General features: G+C 38.0%; 1 protein-coding gene across 1 annotated transcript in view; it reads left to right on the top strand.

Moving 5' to 3' along the window:
• frem2a (FRAS1 related extracellular matrix 2a) overlaps positions 1 to 24890 on the top strand; it is a 66126-nt gene that overhangs the window by 18258 nt on the left and 22978 nt on the right. Inside the window, exons 4-11 of the mRNA XM_026942055.3 lie at positions 6519 to 6749; positions 11742 to 11867; positions 12437 to 12688; positions 19227 to 19376; positions 21989 to 22198; positions 22348 to 22545; positions 23809 to 23976; positions 24663 to 24845. Of these exons, the coding sequence (XP_026797856.3) occupies positions 6519 to 6749; positions 11742 to 11867; positions 12437 to 12688; positions 19227 to 19376; positions 21989 to 22198; positions 22348 to 22545; positions 23809 to 23976; positions 24663 to 24845 (1518 nt within the window). The remainder of the gene's footprint in view (positions 1 to 6518; positions 6750 to 11741; positions 11868 to 12436; positions 12689 to 19226; positions 19377 to 21988; positions 22199 to 22347; positions 22546 to 23808; positions 23977 to 24662; positions 24846 to 24890) is intronic.

The raw sequence follows: 24890 nt of genomic DNA, 5'->3' as shown, positions 1-24890 counted from the left end.
AACCCATTTTGTTGACATAACCCCTGTAACCCTCAGCCAGAGGCAAAATAAGCATATCGGGTCCATCCAGAACTCCTTATACTTGTGGTACATGGTGTGTGGTGTAGTTGCATTTAGTTAACTCATGCGCTTTAGCCAGGTCTGGCAATTTTATGCAGTTGCTCATCATGTGTGCACGAATGGCCTGACACACAGAATACACACAACGGTGAACTGTGGTTTTGCTGATGCCAAATGTCTCCCCCACAACTATGTATTCAGCGCATGTGGCCAACTTATACAGCGCAATGGCAAAGGTTTTTGATGTAATCTGATCTAACTGAGAGGTACGTCATCATGGAGCAAGACAATAACCCAAAATACACTGCCAACACAGCAAACGACTTCATCAGGCCAAATCATTCACCAAACCTTAACCCAAATGAGCATGCCTGAAGAGGAGACTGAAGGGAGAAACCCCCCAAAACAAACAACTGAAAGAAGCTGTGGTATAAGCCTAGAAAAACATCACAAATGACGAATACAACAGTTTGGTGATGTCAGTGGGTCACCAGCTTGATGCAGTTATTGCAAGCAAGGGATATGCAACCAAAGCTTAGGTGTTATTTACTTTAAGACTAGCTGTTCCTATATTTTGCTCACCTAAAAATTGTATGGTTTGCCACCAAAGGTGCCACATTCTAAGTTGTTTAACACATCTAGATGTAAAAATCAGGAAATGAAAGCTGAAATTCTCATCTATTGTCTAATATTCATCTTTTGATTACAGAACCAAATGGCTTCATTGTATAGCAAAAACAAAAGAATTGGCCTTGCCGTTCCGATACTTTCAGAGCAGACTGTATTTGTTATCCTGCTATTTATTCTGTCATTTACCTGTTCACTTGGATTGCCAGCAGCCTAAGCCATAACCTGAGGCACCACGTTTATTTTTTAACAATGTTTTTTTTTTAATTAATTGCACTGCCTGTGTTTTTCCATGATCCCAAATGAAAGGTGATGCAAATGCTTCAATCACTAGACCCTGGCAAAACAGGGTCTAATCTTTTGTATTGAAGTGAGACTGAATTCATGGTGTAGGCTGTTATTGCTCTGGCTTATCCAGTGGTGGTTTTTATCCAGTGTATGAGATTGTATGAGTCTTAGAGGCTGAGATGAAAGCTTGTTGTATCTGCAGGCTCTAGAGCAGTCAGAATAATTGTGTGTGTGTGTGTGTGTGTGTGTGTATGTGTGTTTGTACCTGCTTATTTTACTTTGCCTGCCACCGATCACAATCAGAATCACATCCATATTCATATCACTGGACGATTTGATTTATGCTGTGTGTGTGTGTGTGTGTGATATAAAGAGGGTGTATAAGAGGAAGATTTTGCATAAAAAAAACAAGCTAATAAAAAACAACAGAGGATAAGAAAAGGCAGCGATTACAGAAACATAGGGAAAGAGAAAAGGAAAAAACGCTCAAACTAATGGGGGTTGAAAAAAAGAAATGATGTTTCTCTCTCACTTTAGGGAGCTGGAGACTAATTTAGCCCTCTGTATGCTGGCTTTAATCAATAAGCTCATATTTAAATAAACAACTCAGTCAAGCATTCAGCATATACAACCTTCATTTCTGCCAATCAAAAACAGATGTTTATCCAACACTACCAGGAAATGTTTTATTTCAAATTACACTATATGGCCAAAATTATGTGGACACCTGACCATCACACCCATATGTGGTTCTTCCCCAAACTGTTGCAACAGAGTTGGAAGCACAGAATTGTCTGAAAGGTCTTCGTATGTTGTAGCATTATGATTTCCCTTCACTGGAACTAAGGGGTCCAAACATGTTCCAGCATGACAATGCCCCTGTGCACAAAGTGAGGTTTATAATGACATGGTTTGCCAAGGCGGGTGTAGAAGAGCTCAAGTGTCCTGCACAGAACCCTGACCTCAACCCCACTGAATACCTTTGGGATGATCTGGAACGCTGACTGAGCCCCAGGCCTTCTCGCCTGATATCAGTGCCTGTCCTCACTAATGTTCTTGTGGCTGAATGGACACAAATTCCCACAGCCACGCTCCAAAATCTAGTGGAAAACCTTCCCAGAAGAGTGGAGGTTATTATAACAATAAAAGGGGAACCAATGAGATATCGCACAAGCAAGAGTGTGATTATAATACTGGCATGGCTCTGATTTGTCTGCAGACACAAAGCCGTAGGCCACGTACCATAGGTAATTGCAGCCATGCTAATATTCAATGTAATCTCGTATAATTGTGAGTGTGATATTGCTTTTATACAACAGTTCTCTATACAAGAAATTAATATTGAGTAAGTGACATTTCGGACACAATATGGCCAAATGTTCTCTTTCCACTAACGGAAATAGATCCCGAAGAATCTCACTTTATAGCACGTTGGCTAGCTAGCTCACATTGATTTGTACGTTCCTGTTAAAGGTGCTTCCAGTAAAATTGGTGTCCCTTCTTGCATTTCTGGTGACCTTTCATATTTTAGGCCAAAAGTTATATTCCTGAAAAGTATCATTTGCTATGTTCGCTGATGATGTCACTAACACTACTATAGTAATCGTTTCGAACTAGGAAGTGGAATTATTATGTGGCAAACACAGACAAGCGGAGTGATACACACAGTGAAACGTCCCGGTGTGGTTATAAGAAATATAGGCCCTCTTGAAAGGCTGCTTGATTGGAGTTTGCATGTTCTCCCTGTGCTTTGGGGGGGTTCTTTTTTTTGTATTTTTCTAATTTTGAACTGTCCAGTTTAGGTGAACCTGTGACCCCTGTAGTTTCAGGTCAAGTCAAATCAGGTGGCTTTTATTGTCATTTCAACTATATACAGCTGTAGAGTACACATTGAAACAAAACAGCATTCCTCCAGGACCATGGTGCTACATAAAACAACACAAAACTACATGAGACTACACAGAACTAACTAAAGACTACACAGACCTACGCAGGACTATATAAAGTGCACGTGTGCAAATGTGCAAACAGCACAAGTCAAGTACAAATTTCCTAAAACAAGACAATAGGCAGTAAAGGACAGTAAAGGACAGCGCAGCGCCGACTAGTACACGGTTCTAGTGTGGATAAAGTGGACAGAGTGCCATATGTAACAGGTTGTGCAAAAAGATACAACAATATAATATTAAAATGCTGTAAATGTAAACATAACATACTATGACACTATGTATTTACTATGATAAATACAGTGTTAGCAGCAAGAGTGCAGGTGGCCAGTACAGTATTTTGTGTGCCGTGTTTTAACAGCAGATTCCTGTTCTTGGCTCATGAATTTGTGATTTGTGATTTTGTAAGATCGTATGCTGTTTTTACACCTCCACCACTGGGTATTTTTTGGGTTGTCCGTCAGCACAACTGTCAAAGATTCTAGTGCAATATATCAAGAAAAATCAGTTGAATGTTATATGGAAATATCATTTAAACCAGCAGATGAACTGATTAGATTTTGGAATTGATTTAAACAGGGTCAAGGTCACAGCAAGGTCGAATGTCTGAAATAGGTTTTCTTCAGTAGCTTGCTTATTGTTTGAAGTATATTTTAAAGGTATTTCAGGCATACAAATTAGTTACAAGAGGGACTAGACTTATTGGTGCCTTCATCTGTTTACTTAGAGGAAATATATCTTAGAGAAAGTTGCTATATGAGTCGATATCTCTGCTAAGTGTGTGTGTGCCTTCAATTTTACTAAAAGCTACTGAAAAACAAATTAGTAGCTGCAGGTCCACTTGTGCAACTCTTCACAGATGTTCTGCTTTCTCCAGCATACACACCTATTCCCTTCCACTACTCTCCTGCGGCGTTCCTCTTCTCTGCCTCTTCACTTCTCCATATACTGCACTCTTAGCGCACAGAAAATCCCTCCTTCTGTTCAAAAGATAGAATTGAATGTGAAGCTATTCTTTCGCTTTTTTCCTTTATATTTACTTTCTTTCCACTATCTATATCTCAAGGCTTTCCTCTTTGAAGATTCCATTGTGTTTCATGTATTTTCTATTGTTAAGGGAGCACAGAGGACGTAGTAGAGGTTGAATGTGAAATGATTCTCATACTGCCTGGAGACAGTATACAGATGTAAGCAGAATTCAGATCATGGTGCTTATTTATCAAACCCCTCAGAAAAGGAATCTTAGAGCAGGCTTTTTAAAATTTATTTATTTATTTATTTATTTTGTTATTTGTGGCCTATAGGGTAGAATGAACTGATCCTAGACCAGCTGTTTTAGTCTCAGCTAACCCACTTTTTATCCTCACTGGTGGTGAATTTGCTTACTTGACATTGCTTTGACATTAATGACATTACTTCTAGTAAAATCATTGTTTTTTTTTTCTGATGGGGTTCTTGAATAATATTTTGACTGTTTTATATGACAGCTCCTTAAATGGTTTCTCCTTTCAAAATGTCTCTCATTAGAGTGCATCTATAAGATTTTATTTTTAAAAATAACATATGTTAGAATTAAATATATAGATATGCACTCTAATATTAACCAATTTTACCATCATAATTTAATTTTAACATCACACTGTCTGACACATTGCACGAGGAGGATTACTGAGCTACAGGCCTGAATTAAGCCTGTATCCTGAAGAAATTTAATTCCACCCAGCTGTTTGGGAGGCTCTGACAGAAGGGACCCTGCCAGCCCCTGTGCTTGAAGTGATTCTGATCAAACGCTTTATGGCAGATTCACCACAGATTGCCCCAATGGGAGGGGCGTTCTAGACTCGTCACTCCTTGGCAAGTTGCAGTTACAATATCGTACATTTTTGTATTCTGTCATTACACAACCTTCAATTTCCTGTACATCTTATTGTAGCCAGAATGACTAATGTTCTAAAATGCTCTAGAACGTCATCCATCCCTCATTAGGCATCATTTCAGGGGTACTGGTTAAGGTTCTATGCTTGTGACTAAAAAGTTAGTTGTGAGTTTAGATCTTAGAACTACCAGGTTCCTTACACCCCAGCCACTCCATCAGTGTGCTACAGTGGCTGATCCTGTGCTCTGCTCTTACATTTTTTCAAGTTAGGATTTGTGGGAAAAAATGTAGGTAATGGAGATGAAATATAACCTCTTCACTGATGGTTTGCCATTTTCCCAAGTCACCCTTTAAACATGTTTATAACATCAGAACCTTGTGTAATATGAACAGAAATTCAAGACACATTGATATAACCTTACAACAGATGCACATAGGAAGAATGTCAAAATAAAAAGTAAAACCATTGTCATTTTAAAGTCACTTCAGCTCTTTACAGAAAAAACAATGTTGATGCATTTGCATTTAAAGAATGAAAAGCTGGATTTGTGTTAATTGAATGTGCAGCTCCTTCAAATGCAATAAACTCCACTGTAATGCATTCCACTGTGCAGTGCTGTAAAAGTGGCTGAACTAAACACTCAGCACATAATTGTTTTTTTTTTTTTTTTTTTTTTCTTGCCCAAATAACGTGGTTGCCTTCGTTGAATTTTAGTCAAAACCATGCAGCATCTGTGTGGCACTGAAATGCAATAACTGTCCTATCACAAATTAATTTTAAGTGTGTTTGAGAACCTAGTCAGAAATATTTATCTGAGCTGCAATAAATCAATAGATGAAGTTTCAGGGTGTTTATGTATAACATGTCATGCTATGCCCCTGAAACCTTTGTCTTATTATTTTACAAGAGAGGATTAGCCAGAAAATGGGTAGATTGTTTCACCTGAGTGTTGCCAAGCTGTACAAACTCCATTGGGCTTCATGTCAGGAATGAGAGATTGATTAGGAGCGTGTCTGTAAAGCCAGATTTTGTAGAGGACGTGTGATTTGACAGTTATTACATTTCATTGTGACAGTTATTACATTTCTTTCTGGCACAAATCTGCACTATTTTGATTAAAATGCAATGAAAATGACCACATTATTTGGAGGAAAGCAATGAAGTATTTAGCGTATAGTGTCGTCGTTTAAAGGAGTGGAATGCAATATAGCTGAGTTGGTGGCATTTCAAAGTAATGTGCATTCAGTTCAGCATTTTATTCTTTAATTGCAAATCTCTGCATTGTTTTGCAATAAAGAGATTGAGCAATATGAAACAATGCGATTACATTTGACTTTTGTTTTTTGATTTTTAATGATGGTGTTTCAATGTGGTGGGAATTTCTTTCCATATTACAATCAATTTTGAATAGTTTTAAACAATTTTGAAGAATCACAAGAAGCAGTGTGACTGCTATTGTCAGGAAAATTAGGTACAGTCTTATCAGAGCATATCGATTCTGAAACTTAGAGAAGTAGCAGTCTTGTCTACATTAAGGGCCTTTTTCTGCAGGTAATTATGGCCTTACCAATTACCTCAAATTTAGCAAGATGTTTAGGGTTTGAGACCTACTAATGGAAGAAAAAAATCATTGTAATCTTTCCCTCTGCACAGGCTTAATGAAGCTAAACATGGGGCAAACCTTCCCTCACTTTCTCCATTTCTCTCATTTCTGTTGAAGGAATTGGCACTTTGGATGGCAGTGCTGAGAAGGAGAAGGACTTTCGGGGGAAATTCCAGAAACAGGTGCAGTTTAACCCAGGCCAGAGCACAGCTACGTGGAGGATCAAGATCATTTCTGATGGGAAGTATGAGCAGTCTGAGACCTTCAACATCATTCTGTCTGAGCCAGTCATGGGGGCATTGGAGTCACCAGCGGTGGCCACAGTGGAGATTGTGGATCCAGAAGATGGTAAACACAGAGAGAATTTAATGAATAGCTTGAGACCTTGCAATTTTAAGGTTCTGTATGACAATTCACTGATTTTAAGATATCAAGGCAAAACATTTTGATCAAAATGTTTTTAAAAGGTCAAAGACTGTATTTTTATATTAAGCAATATTTTTGCCTGAAAACATCTCATATATGTTGACTGGCATGTAATAGCTTATTTTGCAAAGAAAAAAGACAGATAGAACCTTATAATTCCAATGTCTCAAATTGTTTTCCTCTATGGTAGTTTGTTGTATTTAAATTAAATTGCCACTGATTATTAATTTTTGGCATGACAGCTGAGTGCTGAGTGGAAAAGCAAACATAAAGAGAAATAAACCACAACACTCAAGAACATTCAACATATGTCTAAGATGCATATGTCATACTTATTTTTAATGTATATATAAACATATTGCACATCAGTGCACTTAAATTACACATATAGATCGGTGACAAATTAAAGGGTATAGTGCTTTAGTAAGGTGTTGGGCCACCACTAGCCACCAGAACAGCTTAAATGTCCCTGTGCGTAGATTCTACACGTCACAGGAACTGTACTGAAGGGATGAACACCATTCCTCAACTGGTGTTTGGATGATGGTGGTGGAGAGCTCTATTTAAACATCAGTCCAAAATCTCTCATAGCTTTTCAGTTGTTCAGATGTGGAAACTGTGAAGACCATAGCATATTATTTTCATTTTCATGCTCCTCAACCTGATCCCTCATGTCCTGTGGATGGGGACATTGTCATCCTGGTAGAGACCACTCCTAAGACTTCATCATAGGATAAAGGTCATGAGTCAGAAGAACTTTTATTAATGTACATTGGACAACTAGACCCAAACTATGCTCCCACAACATAGCAGACTCTACGTTTTTTTCCTTCAGTTTGTCACTCTTGAGCAAATATTGAGTCCAGTAATCGACAATATAGTCATTAAGTACTAAAGTCATTTATCAGTCTGACAAGAGAGTAGTTCTGATTTGAATGACCTCTGAGTACTTATTTAGCAATACTACTTTCTACATAAAAAAACAACTGTTAGCATTCCACTCCATTTTGACCATAATGTCAGTACACACTTAATAATAGTGGAGTCTGAGTTACTGCACAATATATCTGGGGGATTTGAATTCCTTTTTTTGTTTCACAGCATGGATCCCAGCCTTCTCTCCATGGCACAAACACAAATACAATAAGCCTCATACTGAAGATGTATTTTTTTTTAACTAGTCCACAATTATCTAAGCACTTTATCATCCCTCCTGGCTATTATGAACATCCATTTTTCTTCTGCAGACTCATTTTCAAGCTTCTATTAACCACCCAGCATTAAGGCATTACAGAACATCTAGTCTGTTATGGTAATTTGCACTTTAGAGTGCATAGGAATATGGAAGGTGTAGGCATTAAGAGTTTTTCCTAGAACAACACCGATTAAGGATTTTGGAAGAGGACCTTGCGCATCAAGTACAAACACTATATATACACTATATAGAGGTATGTGCACAAAACACTGCTTTCTAATTAAGCATCAGAGAAGCTGCTAATGAAAATCTTTGTCGTGACAAACGTGCAGCTCAGCTCCAGTAATTTGAATTGTGTTTAGCTGTCGAACATTAGCCTCTAGGTGTGTTGACTTTAGCTTCATTGTTTGCTCCACTACCTTGGGAGTCTCGCATTCTCACTTTCATAAGCAAACTTAGATTTGTAGGCTATGAATAACCAAAGGCTTATTTTTATTTCACAGTGTGTATGTGCATGTTTTCCTTTATTGGCTTTGTGGAGTCTCTTGGTAATTATAATTCAGATCTATCACACCGAATGCAGCTGATGCGGTCTTAGAGTGAACTTATTTCTCCATGTTAAAAAAAAAAACTCCACGGCTTCCCCTGTGAGCTAATTACCAGTTTTACGGCAGGGTTTGTTGTTGCCGAGGCCACGTTCTCTTGGGAAGCTTACCGCGTTGAAGAGACGTGGCTCTCTGTAATGTCAGGAATGTAGAAGAAGGGAGACACTTGACTAGCCTACATGCTCCAGGCCTGCTGTTTTGCTCCAGTCTCTATACTTGGGATTAATTACCCTTTTAAGTGTTTGCGTTTTTGTGGTAGCCTGCAGTGTGGGTCTGTATTCATCTTTCCAGATGAACTCCTATCCATATTAATATTGTAACACAGTGCTGGGATTTCCATCGAAGTGTCTGACCCACTTGCCCTGAGTCGTGGCATGAGTATGAAGATTTTTAGCCATGCAGGACAGATGTTTTAACCCTCATCTGAGGGGTTCATCTGCTCTATGATTACACCACGAGTCTTCATGATTATAATGCAGGTTCACTTGCTTCAACTTTATCCAACGGCCAATGTGAGACAGAGCACGCATCTGAGGTTAAAAGGTTTTCTCTGCAAAATACATGCTGTTTTAACACACAGTCCATTTCTTGTGGCTCTGGAACAAGTATGAAAAAACGAAAACAGGGTCCCAGCATTCAGTAATTGGCTGTTGAAATTGATGTTGCTTTGGAGTTTGTATGAAGAACATAAAAAGGATTCTGATTTGAGCAGCATTCATTGAACAGTGGTGCTAATTACAGTTTTCTGTGCAGAAATGAAGACTGAGTCACAAATGTAAAAGGAATGCAGATAGAGTTCTTCATTATCAAAGAGTACACGGAGCAGGACAGTAGCAGTTATACCTAATTCATCTATCCATTTTTAACTTTGGCATGAACAGGCATAGTACCAGGAAAATTGAAAAAGAATTAGCATCATGTATGGTAGTATCTCTAAAATTATTTGTTTCAGATGTACTAAGGGTCTATGTGTGTGCGTGCGTGTGTGTGTGTGTGTGTGTGAAAGAGAGAGAGAGAGAGTGAAAACATGGTAAACTTAATAATCCCTGCAATGTTCAATGTGATTTAATAATGTCTTTCAAAATAGCTTGTTTTGCTTGTTTGTCTAAATAAATATGTAATTTTGAGCATTTACACCTAACAGTTCAAAATACAGGGCAGTGTGTATGCAAGTAGATTCATTTAGCACTCACAGTGTAATTTACTACATCTGAACCTCACTCCAAGGATATGACCAAAGGGCAGGTTTTACATTTACATTTTATATTTACAGCATGTAGTGAATGCTTTTATCCAGAGAAGTGCATTGAATGCATTGAAAAGCATGTCCACACTCGTACAAATAAACAATGGTCTAATAATACCGTAAGGCCGTACTAACCATACTATGTACTCTGACCATAACAAGACCATGACAAGACTATGTGCTCTGTTACATAGCAGTTAATGCGAGATAAAGTACAGCGTTTTTTTTCTCCAGTAAGTGTTTAGTGAAGAGATGAGTCTTCAGTCTTCATATGAAGACAGACAGTGACTCAGCTGTTTGGACAGACAGGGTCAGTACATTCCACCTGGGTGGCAGTACAGAGAAGAGTCTTGATAGGTTTTAAATTTGCATGAGCTCATTTCTGAAGTTTGAGAACAAAATAAAACCATTCTATACATGTCACTGCCTTTAATCAGTGTTGTACTTGACACATAATTATGCACATTACAAGAGGTAACTTGCATTTTCAGTCTTCTGGGAGATCCAAACTTTCCAAACATGCAAAACCTAAATATATAATTTGTTTCTTCTCCGAATGTTGCATGTGAATGACTTGTAAATGACTGCAACATGCTGACTAACTACACACATATGCATTTATCAAACAGCATGTGACAATTTATACTATTTATGTGAGATCTTAGTAAATCAGGGGCTTTGTGTTTGGTTGTATTAGGGAACTTCTGTGTCAGGTTTCAGAGCCGAATATGTTATTTATATCTATGTATATAGATACAATTGATATATCTAGATTGACGAATTTAAAAAATTGCTATTATCATTCATGATGTCAGTGGGTCCTTTCAAAAGAGGGAACTGAAAATTAACAACAAGAATAAAACATTTATTAGTAATTAGTATTGCTGTGGCCTCATAACTGCAGGAAATTCTGCAGGAAATATCTCATTGTTGCTACTAAGTCTTTGCGGCTCAGGCTTTAGCTTTGCAGGGAAAGTTGTGACACAGTTCAGGTGTAGTTTGATTCTCCAGTGTGAGAGGAAGGAAATATAACGTCTAGGGAGTATGTGGACTCAAAACTAGGATCTCTCTCTCGTTAAGACCTGGAGGTAGTGTGTCACTCCATTGGAAAGTAACAAGCATGATCTCCAATCTATACATTGTTTTTTTCCCCCCTGTATTTCTCCCTGTCTATACCCCTGGCCTCTCTGTGTCTGCTGTGAAGAAAAGCCAGCTATGGTGTGATGAACAGCCTAGAGATGTGAGTAACGGATCAGGATTAATGAGTACAAACATGGAGATCTGGGACAAGAGCAGAGAGCAGATTCTGAGAGCTTTTTTTTTTTTTTTTTTTTTTTTTTTTTATTGGTTCCATTGTGAATGATGGAAAATAGCTTGCATGTCACTTTGCTAATTTCACAGCATTGCCAAAAACATCCTGCATTTGACTGGCTGACCTTCCCTCCCTCAGTCAGTTTGATGTTCACAATAAAAATCTGTTTAAATATTCACTTGTTCCTGGCATTTGAAAATAGAAATACCTGAACGCACTCCTATTCAGCTAGACAGTTTCATCCACTGTGGCCAATAATAATTGTGGAATGCACAAAACCATTGAAGTATTGTGTTGCATAAAGGCCTCTAAAATCTAATATAAAAAAAAACTGGAACAGTGTGGGCTTTGCACCAATGAATTTTGTGTTGTATGCAAATATTCTTAACTCACAAAGTGAGGCATTTCCTCAACCCAAGCTCAGTAATAATGTTTTGAATAATCAGCCTATCTTCAATGGTTCTTTAAATTGGCTTCTTCTCAGCCGCAAATTTTTACTGTTGCTGACATTTTAGTATGCCAAGAGAAGAATAACACTTTCTCCTGTTTTTGGCAGAGTCTACGGTCTTCATTCCCCAGGCAAGACTTGTTGTCGAGGAGGACATTGGAGAGCTGCTGGTCCCTTTACACAGAAGAGGAGACGTCAGTGAGGAGCTGATGGTGCTCTGCTACACGCTGCAAGGTACGTTCAACCATCTGTGCCACTGTAGCAAATATAGATTGATGCAGGAGCTGGGAAGCCACAATAAGATCCAATACTTGTTATTGTGATCAAAATGTAGTTTTCTTTTCTTTATGCCATTTTATGACTTGAAGGCTTCTGATTTTTTTAACAACTGCAATAGATAAACTAACAGATGGTAGTCGGAGGCTAGCTGCTGATTTATTAATGTATGGAATAAAACACAATGGGGTGTGTTGTTATAGGAAAATAATCAGTGACAAGATGGTGTGATACTAAAACAAAGGTGTATTCCTCTTATACCACAGCAATTTGCCGACAATTACAATTTTTATTTTATTAGCGAACGACAACGCATTCTTTTTACTGGTTATAGTTACATTTAATAACAATAACAACGTTTCAATAACACGGCACAGCGGTGACACTGGAGACTAATTGTTTATAGAAAGCTTCACCATATCATGTTTTCTTTGTTAGATAATGACACTTTTTTAATTCCTTTATTATTAGCCCTAGATTATACGAAGCATCTGAGCTTTCTCTGCTGTGTGTGGCGTTGTCTACAGGCTCGGCTACAGGCACAGTCCCCAGCACTGTTCTGTCTTTCTCGGACTACATCTCCCGACCGGAGGGACAGACCAGCATGCTGCGTTTTGAAAAAGGAGAGACGGAGAAGCTTTGCCGTGTGGTGATCATAGATGACTCACTGTACGAGCCTGAGGAAAGCTTTAACGTCTCCCTCAGCGTGGTGTTAGGTGGCCGCCTCGGTTCTGAATACCCCAGCACATGCATCAGCATCCTGCCAGACCTGGACGATGGTAGGAGACTGCACACAAATGCGGAATATTTCTAAGAGATATCACAGGGAATATTATTTTATGGGAAAAATGGTAAATAAACAAAACTATAATTATGCCATACTTGATACTAACAATGAACAACAAATGTCAACAAATGAACTAGATTAACCAAAAATAATTCAGTTAAATAAATAGGCACTTTGGTACCACTTAAGTATTCAATTCCCAATATAATTCTAACAAAACTGAATGCTTAATACATAGCAAACACTTTTGACATCATCAAAGTTGAGAATAACAACATGCTAAAAGGAAAACGATACTGTTTTTATAGTGACCTGTCTATATAATCTCACATTTCTGTGTAATCAATGTATGGACAGCATCTACTTTTTGGACAACATGTACGGTTTGTTTTAAGACCCGATTTACCAGGTACACAGGCGTGTCTTCCCTCTAGAAGCTTTGTTTCCCTTTATACGCCTGCAAGAACGGTAACGATGAGGTTTTCATTCTGCTTGCTTCTTCGGGCTAAGGGGAATCGTTGTGTTCCAGTTGTAAAACATGGGACATTTGTGCTTTCGGCTCCTTTTGTTTTCCTGGTTTATTGTGCTCCTTCTCCAATAGGATAATAGCAGCTTATGGATTAAAGCAGGTCTGAGCTATTTCTAGGAGATAAATGGAGTTCTCAGAATGATGTATGTTCACCCTGTGTATCTAGAGACAGTATTGTGTGTATTTGTATGTGTGTGCATGCACATGACTATCCACTTATAGCCTGCATCCACGTTATAACCAGAACATGGATTAGCAAAAGAAATCTAGTGTACCTTAGGGCAAGCAGGTGGATAGTGGTGTGAATATTGGTTTTTTTTTTGGACTGTGGTCCACATGGAGCTGAATTTTACTTGTGGCTATGCTCTGGATTTGTGTTAACGCTAGATGGAGGAGGAAAGTGCTGCTTGATAAGAGCTTACCCTGGGTAGCTTGTTTTGACATGCTGCAGTATGTAAAGTGCTCTTGAACAACGAAAAACCCCTCAGTGCACACACACACACACACACACACACACACACACACACACACACACATAGATGCCCTCTAGGTGTTCGATGTTCTCAGAAATATCTCATTGTTTTCCATCCTGAGAGCTATAGATTGCATCTCTCACATATCTGACTCTCTTATCGTTGAATCTAAATGACAAACCCTGGAACATTATTTGAGTAGATTTATTGTAAAGGGCATGTTTACTTTAGTATGGTCTCTTATTAGGACATAGTATTTATTGAATAACTACAGTAGACGTTGCCATCACAGCCGCTTTGAACTGATGCTCAGAGGTACACTCCTGGGCAAAAAAAATTAGCCAAGCCCAAAATGGCAAATATTAAGCTGTGAATGGTCTTAACAACAAATCATTGGTCAGGAAATTAGCAAGAATTAAACAAATGCACTCCTGAGACCTCCTCTGCCATCGTTTGCTCATTTACTTTTGCTGCGGTGAACTGTTTGGGGAAAAGCTAGAAACAAGGAAATTCACTTATATAGTCTTATTGTACGCAAAGATAGAATCATAATAATGATTAAAATGTTTGCTGTAAAATTCAAACTAACACATGTCTGGGTGTACAAATTTTTTTAAGGGCCACAAGGCTTAAACATTTAAGTAAATCAAAGGGAAAAGCTATCCCATACTAAGTTCATTATCTATTTGTATAATTCTTGCTAATTTCCTGACCAATGATTTGTTGGTAAGACCATTAAAAGCTTAATATTTTGCCATTTTGAGCTTGGCCCATTTTTTTTTACCCAGGAGTGTATATTATTACAGAGACAAACATAGAGTAGTTAATGTAGCTACAAAATACTAAGAAACATGCAGTGAATATAACATGCCTTATGACCAAAGCACTCAAGTAAAAATTATGCAGCAAAAGGGTATTGCAATGAAAATGATGATGAAGATAACACCAAAAAAAACTAAGTTCATGAGTTTATAACTGATATAAGCTATATATAAATACTATATAAACTATATGTAATATGGAAAGATACACATAGCATTTTCTGCATTCAGTAGCATTCTCTGCTTGCTATATACACAGCTACACACCCCCACACCCCAGAGGAAGAATGTGAAGTGCCACCTCTCCTGAGGTGATCTAACATGGGCCTTCGGGTGTGAAAGGAGGGTTTGAAGGGTGAGTGATGGGGGCTGGTGTGTCCAGGTAAACAGATTCTCAGAACCTCTCAGGCCTTGCTGGCATTGGTCATTTTTGTGTGCATCAGACAATGAGAGTGTGATGGCAGTAAGGAGATCAATCTTGTTATCTCGACCTTCTGCTCTTGCCAAACTCAATTTCACCCCAATATACTTCTACATCTACTATTGATATATGTGTATTTGTGTGCATGTGTACTTATATACAGTAGGGTCCAAAAGTCTGCAAATCTGTGATTTCTTTTTAAATTAGAAATAAACAGAAGGCTTTATAATTTTGAAATATTAAAAAAAAAAAAATTCCTCATGCCTAAGCTCTTCTATTGAAGAATGTGATCAGATGACACTATGAAGGATTTGATCTAAAATGGATCATAAGGTTTTGGACAAACTTGTGGAGTCCATGCCAGCTCGAGTGCACACTGTCATTAAAGCAATGATTTGTCCTCATAGTGAATGATTCATTGCCTTGCTCTCTTTCTACATTTTTCTCCTCTTGTTCTTACTCTATAATGTATACAGTATACAGTAGAGACGCGTGCAAGGTTTCTCTTGATTGCAGAATGATTGTTGATACAGCTCCTAGAGGGGGGTTCTTAATCTGGCCAAGTGTGTGAAGGGATTTTTCTTTAACAGGGAAAGAACACTTTTCTGTCTATAAAAAGTGCTGTAGTTCTTACACCGTTCACTCAATTTGAATGTAATATTCATTATTTAATTTCAACTCCAATGTACTCTGTTAGACAGCTAAAATAACAATAACTTTGTCAGTGTCCAAATAGTTATGGACCTGACTGTATATGAAATGCATAAAATGCATAAAACAGTCTGAAACAGAATGCACATAGAATGGTGCAAAAAAAAAAAAAATCCACTGAGCATCAGATCTGCAGTGTGACAGTGTGACACATCTGACAGAAGTCAGGAGAATGGCCAGATTGGTTCGAGCTGACAGGAAGGCTACGGTAACTCAAATAACGTCTCTTTACAACTATGGTGAGCAGAAAAAAACATCTCAGAACATGTCAAACTTTGAGGCAGATGGGTTACAACAGCAGAATCTTCATCTGTCCAGTTTGTGTGCCTATGTTTAGGTTGGGCTACTGGAGCAAACCACTGATGATAGATAAAAAAAAAAAAAAAACGAATAGTGGGCCTCCTATTCATATCATGTTAATGTACTTTGCTGAGGTCCACATCACATTAAAAAATGCCCCTGCTTGCACAAGTGGGAAAAAACTGATAGTGTGACTTACTTGTATGAATGTATTTGTATTTGGTTACATCCCTAAGAGGTGGAAATGGCAGCACTGTCTGCATGGTCACTGAATTCTGCCTACTTCACTCGAGTTCATAATTGGTCTCAACTAGAGATGTGTGCGGGATTATTTTTGTTTATACCTCCCTGGATTATTTTCTAATGATATTAGTTGGTTCTATTTCCCAAAATATAAATATGTGAATATATAAATATAAACTAGTTGCCTCATTTAAACCACTTTGGCCCTTATGGCCAAATATAAGGACCACCAAACATTTATGTTACAAAACATGAGCTTTGTCCAGCGAGCTTGCGTCATAGGAAAGTAAAAAAAAACTCCAGGTTCACTTGTGCAACTTTTTTTGTTGCTTCCTGCAGGATATACTTGTTCATTTACAAATACATTATCTGGTCAATCCAAATAATGCATTCATATTCGGTTACGTCCTAGGACGGACGGCAGGATGGACGGATATTGACCTTTATTATAATATCTGAATATGTATTATAGATGAGCTGCATACTGCAATGAATCTGAAATACATGATTGTATTTTAATGATATAAATATGCATATATTTTTCTTTATACCTATCTTGCTATGACTAAACCTGAGGAAAAATGAAACAGGCAGTACATCAGTTGTGCATGGGACAGGATTTATTCATGTAAGAGTAGCCACTTGTGCTCTTCTTAACTTCACAGTAAACATAACTCACAGGTTTGACAGTTCACAAAGCAGTATAAGCAGTAGAAAGCAGAATCTGACCTGTCTTATATTTATGTAGATACACACAGAATAAAGACAACATAAAGACAACCTGATAACATTGGTTTACAAACCTCACATCTATGAAGAAAGAGGTGTACTATGGCATCATGTATTTATTGTAATGTATTTTCAATTATTTAAGTACATTAGGGAAACTGTACATACTATATTGACTTATTGGAAAGTATATTGTATAGTTGCCAGAGTCTCCTCTCTCTGTCTCTCTTGTGCCTTTTTCCTCTTTCTTCGTCCTCCTTCTCTCTGTGAACGCTAATGGATTTTTTTTTTCTAAAACAAACACTGCCCAAAACCCGTAGCTTGAAGTTGTTTGTCCATTAGCACTGAAGCACTCCTAAGATTAAAAGCTGAGTGAGCTGGTGTTGAGTGTCTGCAGAACAGGCTACATTCACTCCTGTCAATGTGAGGTTGTGTTTTTTTCTGGTTTTCTTTTCTTATCTGTCTATCAGTGTGTCCAACAAGACCACACACTAAGACAATGCAGAAGGTGTGCCTGGGACATCAAGTGAGGACAGGAAAGTTTATTTACTGAATTCTGATGGAGTCATTATTAGTCACTCTGCACTTGCAGTGACAGAAACACAGCTGCAGGAAGAAATGCCTTTGGTGCTGTTTCCTGAGCTGTGAAACATAAATATACACATTTTACATAAGCATGCATCTGTCCTCCATAGGTCTCTAGAATGTCTTTGGAGACCTTTTGTCACTTTTGCTTCTAATTGCTACCTCAAAGCTGACAGAGATCTGTTATTGCACTGGAGGCTGAATTATTGGTTTTGTCTTAAGTACTCAGACATAGTTCCTCAGAATCCAAGCGTTTCATCAAGTGTGAAGCATTTTAAATGAACTTTCAAGCAAATGTGATATTATACGTTAAAAATGACAGCTTTGATATGTAACCTTAGCATATTTACAAGCCTGTAACATTGTTTTTCTGAAATGTCTTTGTTCAGATCCCTAGCTGCTTCTGAGTCACAGTACTTCACCCTTTGTTGTAAAAATAGCAAAAGGTGTTCTAAGAGTAGAAAAGTCAGAACGGATAACTATTCATTTTTTTTATTTTCCTTAGGGTTTTTTTTTTGTCATCTTTTAAAGAAATACTGTCAAAATCAAACCAACCTGACTTCAGCTTGCCAAAGATAAACATTTCGAGCTCAAACTTGACTATTTTTTCAGCATCAGATGTACACTTTTATCTCAGGGCATGACAAGCTTGTGTCTGGGAGGGTCTCGGTGAAACAGACTTGGTATAGTCACTGGAGTGAGCCTTTGCACCGTCCATACATACATATACTGTATCTGTCTTACTGGGAAGCAGCTCAGTGGTAGCCAGGTATTGCACATTTCTAGACCTTCTGCTACCTTTAAAAAAGTTTGATTTGAAACTGTTTATACACAGAATATGTTTTTTTTTAGTGCTGAATTCAGATTTTTCAGAATTATTTAATTAACCCACTAATGAAATACAAGTTTACATGTTTCAATGCAACTACCTTTGGTCAGTGGAAGTCAATAAGCTATTTCTCTGTCTAACATTTGTGATGGCAAAGCTGTCTGGGTAAATCTTGGTAACATTTGTCTGAGCTTGCTTGAGATTTCAGCCTTTTACTGTACCTACAAACATAGACAGGTGACAAGCTAAATGGAAAAAAAAAAAAAAAACAGCATAATGTGACTTAGAAAGGTGTTCTACCAGAGTGAGCCACCAGAACTGCTTCAATCTGCCTTAGTATTGATTCTCCAAATCTCCAAAACTGCCTATAGGGATGGACATGAGTCTTCCAAAAGATATTTGCTTAGGTGGTGCTTTGATGCTGTAGTAGAGAGCAGTGTCTTACATGTCAGCCCAAAGTCTCCCAGAGGTGGGAGATCTGGTGCTATAGTCCATAGCAGGATTTCCACTATTTCTTACCTGTGATATTTTCAGAAAGCATGTACAAGTCATCATTGGTAGTGAAATGGTAGCCCTACAAGTAACCATTCTGGTGGAAGAGGTACCATGTCAGGAGTTGATGGGGAATACGGGCATTTCTACTTAGTATTGGCTTTTAAACATCTTTATTTTTTGTGCTCAGCTCTATTTTACTGTTTTTTAAGTGGATTTAAAAGTCATGAAATGCATTATGTCACAAAATTAGGGGCATATATAGCATCTACCCCTACTCTGATTGGGTATTTTTATTAAGGTTATCAACCATTACCTTACTTTATTGCAAAAAAAAATGAACGCTTCTGCAGTTATTTGGTTACTGAGACCACTAAAACATTTTGTTTTCTCCCAGCTCCTGTGTTCTACTTCAGTGATGCAGAGTACCACGTGGACGAGAGCCAAGGTCACATTGATGTGCGAGTGTGGAGGACAGGAACAGACCTCTCCAAAGCGGCCACAGTCACTGTCAGATCCCGTAAAACGGACCCAGTGTCAGCTGAAGGTACAGATCTGCACTACGTGTGCAAGAAGGCAGAACGAAAAAGTATTACAAATGACCGGTTTTTGTCAATATGAAACCAAATTGTGATTTTATTCCCTCTCACATTACCTCTATTGCTTATTTGTAATCCAACTTCAGCACACACAACCACACCTATCAAGGGTTTTGTGTGTCTTTTTCTATAAATATTTTGAGTCACGGCTAGTGGTGATATATAATGAGAGGGCTACAAATATTCTACTACAGTAAGTCAGTAAGTCACAGTTACTATTATGAAACCATTAGGGTTGAGCAATATGCCATGGGGTTTCATTCTTGGAATAAAACTATTATGCATGCACACAAGAGCACACAAACACTCATTGAAAGGCATTATCTAAGTCAAGTCATTCATCATGCTGTATCTCTTCCGAATAGCAAACGTGGAAAAAAGCTGCTCTCGCCATTATCCAACTTTGTCATTCAAACCAAGGAACAAAACCAAACAGTTTTGTCTTTTGTCCATTTGTGTAAATTGTATTTTGAGTGGACAATAAGTCTGTTTACTCCTAGTTTCTCCTTCAAATGTGTTTATCAAGATAGTAATCTGCTTCACTTTTCATCATTACACACTCAGTCACTGCAGATGATGTGTTATGGATGGCTCAGCGAAGCGAGCTTGAAATAAATTAGCCCCAGTGGCCACCAAATCTAAGGCGCTGATGTTATTTTTGCTTCCGCAAAAGTGAAAAAGAATCCACTTCGAGTCATTTGTTAAAAGCAAATAAGAAAATAAGGATCGCAAAAATTGAACATTTTTCCTTGAAAGAACAGGAATGCTTAGTTCTTGGTTTGATTTTATTCAAATCAAAATAGATAAATAGTACATTCATTCTTAAATAGCGAGCAGAACTACAGACTTTTAGTCTAAAGCTACAGATCTACATTTTAAACTGCATTTTCACTTTTTTTCTTTATAATGACAGCAAGTACATTCTGTTTAGTCCTGTTTTATATATCAAATCTGCTTAATTATTTATGTACCCCTTTAATGTGGATTCAGTGTAAGCAAGTCTCAGTCTAGTAAATGTTTCTAATGTTTCTAACGTTCAGGGATCACAACTGATTTCAATTTGCATCTTTAGACAAGTCATCAGCACATGGTTGAAACTGAGGTGTAATGATGTAAAATAATCAGTCACTGATTAAAGAAGGTTAATGGCATTTTTTCACATTTAAAATTCAGAAAATATTATTTAATTATTTAATTATTTAATTATTTAATTATTTATTATTTAATTGTTCTGCAAGAAGTCAAATAATGTTATCTACATTGCTGGGCAAAAAAGGGCCAAGCCCAAAATGGCAAATGTTAAGCTTTTAATGGTCTTAACAACAAATCATTGGTCAGGAAATTAGCAAGAATTAAACAAATGCACTCCTCAGGGCTCCTGTGCCACCGTTTGCTCGTTTACTTTTGCTGCAGTGAACTGTTTGGGGAAAAGCTAGAAAAAGGGAAATTCACTTATATAGTCTTCTTGTACGCAAAGGTAGAATCATAATAATGATTAAAATGTTTGATGCAAAATTCAAACTAACACATGTCTGGCTGGGTGTACGAAATTTTCCAGAAATATCTTCTGGGATGTTTTTTTTCTTAAAAGGTTAGTCATTATTTGGTTATTGCCACACCTCATGTAGCCCATCAAGGGCCACAGGGCTTAAACTTTTAAAGAAATCAAAGGGAAAAGCTATCCGATACTAACTTCCTTTATCTATTTGTTTAATTCTTGCTAATTTTCTGGCCAATGATTTGTTGTTAATACCTTTAAAAGCTCAGTATTTTGCCATTTTGGATTTGGCCCTTTTTTTTTGCCCAGGAGTGTATATCAGATTTCATTATGAGGAAAAAGGTAATAAACAGTTAGCATACTGTTATGTGTACAACCTGAAAAAACCTGGAAGCAGAATTTGCATTTAGTCATTTAGCAGATGCTCTTATCAACTGCTAAAGGATGTAAATCTAAAGCACCTAGTGAATATACAAGGATTTACAGCAAAGAGACAAATAGTTTGTGCTAGAGGGGTCTTGGTGGTGACCAAAAGACCAAACAACAATACGGAGTTCATAAACAGTAATACAAGGTTCAGTAGATGAATTCAAAAGACAAACAGTAGCAAAAAGAATTTCAAGCCTAACTACAAAAATACTAATTTTAGTAATAATAATAACAATAAAAATAATAAGAAGAAGAACAAGAAGAAATGCTAAAACAGTAAGTAAGAGAAAATAAACTCGAAGCATCATAGATACTGACTTAAGACAAAGGGCTTCAGGCTTCTGTGGAAATAATACAGACACAGGGCTGTTTAGAGTAGAGGGACAACCCTGTATTTTTTTATTCATTGAAGAAAAAATATTTTTCTCATACATTTTGCACTGCTTAGGAGTGCTGAGAGCTTTTCATAGCACCTTTTGAAGATTGATCACGACTCCTTCTGAAAGCAGATTACAGAGTACCAGAGAGCTAAGGATTGTGTTTGGCTGATGTTACTTTGACAACAAAGTGTTTAGCTTTTAGTTGTTGACTATAATCTTATGTGTCTCTTACTTCCCTTTTTTTTTCCTCTAGCTGGACTGGACTACGTGGGCATCAGTAAGCATTTGGACTTTGCCCCAGGGGTGAACGTGCAAACCATCCGGGTCACAATTCTGGATGATCTCGGCCAGCCGCTGCTTGAGGGCATTGAGAAATTCGAGCTTGTCCTGCGCATGCCCTCGAATGCGATTCTGGGAGAGCCAGCAAAAGCCACCGTCTTCATTAACGATTCCATCTCAGACCGTTAGTGTACTATTACATGAACCCACTGTAGACATCATTGTATTTGGCCGAGTTTCTACTCAATCATACATCCCTCTAACGTAGAAAATCTGTATTACAAAACATTTTGATTTGTAGATTGAATTCTTTATCAATCTCTAATGTTACAGTGCCAAAGATGCAGTTTAAACATCCTCTTCTGACTGGAGAAGAGAGCGATAGACGTCTCACTGCTGTGGTCCAGCGCAGTGGAGATATCACACACCGATCCACTGTGCGTTGTTACACACGCCAGGGATCTGCTCAGGTGGCCACTGACTTCGAAGAGAGACCCAACACTGATGCATCAGTCATCACCTTCTTACCAGGTAAAGTGTGTAGACAGTGCATACACTTCTGTAAGTCACCTGGATAAGGGAATCTGCTTAATGCTGTAAATGTAAATTTAATTTCAGATGCACCTCCTGTCTCTTAGAGCTGTGTAGCTATCAGGCCAATACAATCTGTCTGTACAGTTGCAGCAAGCCGATACCATGGATTGACAAATCCAAAAGAAGGTGGTTCAATTTGAAACACCTATGGCAAAGTAGAAGTCAATCTGTTTGTGAAAAGACAGACGACTCAATGCCCAAACTCAGTGTGGTTCACGGACAGGGCAGAGACAGAGGCATTGGACGAGGCTGCCTTGGCGCATGATTGGCCAAACTGAAAACTGTACGCTTTTACTGTGGTACACTGTCACTGTTATGGATGCCACTGCACATGTTGCGTTTAACAGACTATGCAACCAGTGATCGTGTATGCAATGAGTGTGGTTCTGTGAGCCCTACATGACCACTGCCCATCAGACCAGACCTACTGTCCCAAATGGTCAGGTGACTTTGGCACAGCAGACCACACACCTTGAAATTAGGGGTATGGCCCCTGAGAGCAACCCCAGCATACTGCCATGTTTACAAAATGTCAGACACATTATAAGAACCGGTTGTATTCTGGCAAGTGGAAGGTTTTCTCACAATGGTGTCACAGTAGACATAATTCCATTATCTTGCACTGTATGTGATGTTTTTGATTTGGTAAGCACTGTCTATGCGTGCTGTCTATTATTATCTGGTGAGGTGCATCATCAGGGTATATTATGACACCTTTGATAGGAAGTAGAATGGAACGGAATGGAAAGTTATGTATGTAACCGTGGTTCTACGAATGAGCAAAGGGCTGCTTCTTCTGCCAGGGTCACTCAGGCTGACAAGCGTGACATAGCGGGAGCCTTTTACAGGCTGCACATACAAGGTCACAGTTACATGCTGTATTATCTTCCGAATTTTGTTTTAGAAAGATAATCTGGAGAAACTTTTCTTTTCTTATACTGAAAATTACTGAAATTAAAACTATAACTTTATAAAACCTGCTGTGTCAGATAGACATCTGTTTCAGTTAGCCCAGAAGCAGATGATGGAAGACATTTTCAGCAGCTGAGAAAATTGAAGATATAATTTAATCTGAGATAAAATATACAATTAGAGATAAAAAGAGACCTTCATAGATGTATTTCATGGCCTTCCAGTGCATTTTGATGTCAGCTATATACATATGAAAGGGGTTGATCCTTCTGATCTCACACTCTCTAGGTGATACGGAGAAGCCGTGTGTGTTAACTTTGGTGGACGACTCAGTGTATGAGGAGGAGGAGGAGGAGATGAGGCTTGTGCTCGGGAGTGCTACAAGTGACTCCCCATATGGAGCTTCCACAGGCACAAAGAACGAAACACTCATCAAGATTAAAGACAGTGCTGACAGTAAGAAAGAAAGAAAACACTGTTCTATTCTTATTTCTTTTGTATATTTCATGAAAGTGAATTCTTTGTCAGAATTGGATGGGTCTTGCAAATTCTTGCACTGACCTGGAAGGAGCATTATTTCAGCATTTTCCACTTTTAATGCATCAAACCAAAATGCCTATAACATTTATAAATGACACAAGTAAAAACAATATAAATGTCAACAAAAAATGATTAAAACTATATCACATGGATGTCTTTGTACAGTAAAAGTTTGTTAAAGTTGTGAACACTTAGCTACAAGGAGAAGTAGACAGACAAGGACAGACAGATTACTGTTGTAGAGAGCTACAATAATATGTAACTAGCTATATAGTTAGCTAACTAGCTACCAGGGTAAAGTAATGAAGTTACAGCAGCAGTCAGGTATTTATCCTACAGTCATGTTGTCTTGATTCCTCAACATTTCATCTAGTGGTCAGTACAGTGTTGTAGATTTCCCCAAGGTGAAATGCTAGGTGTAACTCAACAAGAGTGTTTTAAAAACAGCCTTGTAGAGATAAAGGATAATAATTGTTGAAATGTACAGTATCTTCTAAAGATGCAAGTTACAGTTCTGAAAAAAAAAAAATAAAGAGATTGATTATATTTGTTTATTGATATAGACAAAGAATAATTAATTAAAATGTCACCCTTGTTTTCAGAGCCAATTATCAAGTTGGCTGAGACAAAGTTGAGTGTGAATGAGCCGAAAGAGTCAGGGAAGATAAGCATTGTGCGGATCCCTGTGCGTCGAGTGGGAGATTCCTCCAAAGTGTCCGTGGTGAGAGTACACACTAAAGATGGTTCAGCTGTGTCGGGAGAAGACTATCACCCCATCTCTCAGGGTGAGGAAGCTCACAGTACAGCAGACTGAAGCTACATTTTATCTC

Source organism: Pangasianodon hypophthalmus, chromosome 17, assembly GCF_027358585.1.
Source record: "Pangasianodon hypophthalmus isolate fPanHyp1 chromosome 17, fPanHyp1.pri, whole genome shotgun sequence".
Taxonomy (NCBI): domain Eukaryota; kingdom Metazoa; phylum Chordata; class Actinopteri; order Siluriformes; family Pangasiidae; genus Pangasianodon; species Pangasianodon hypophthalmus.
Note: the sequence above shows the minus strand (reverse complement) of the source record. Positions and strands in the feature narration are given on the sequence as shown.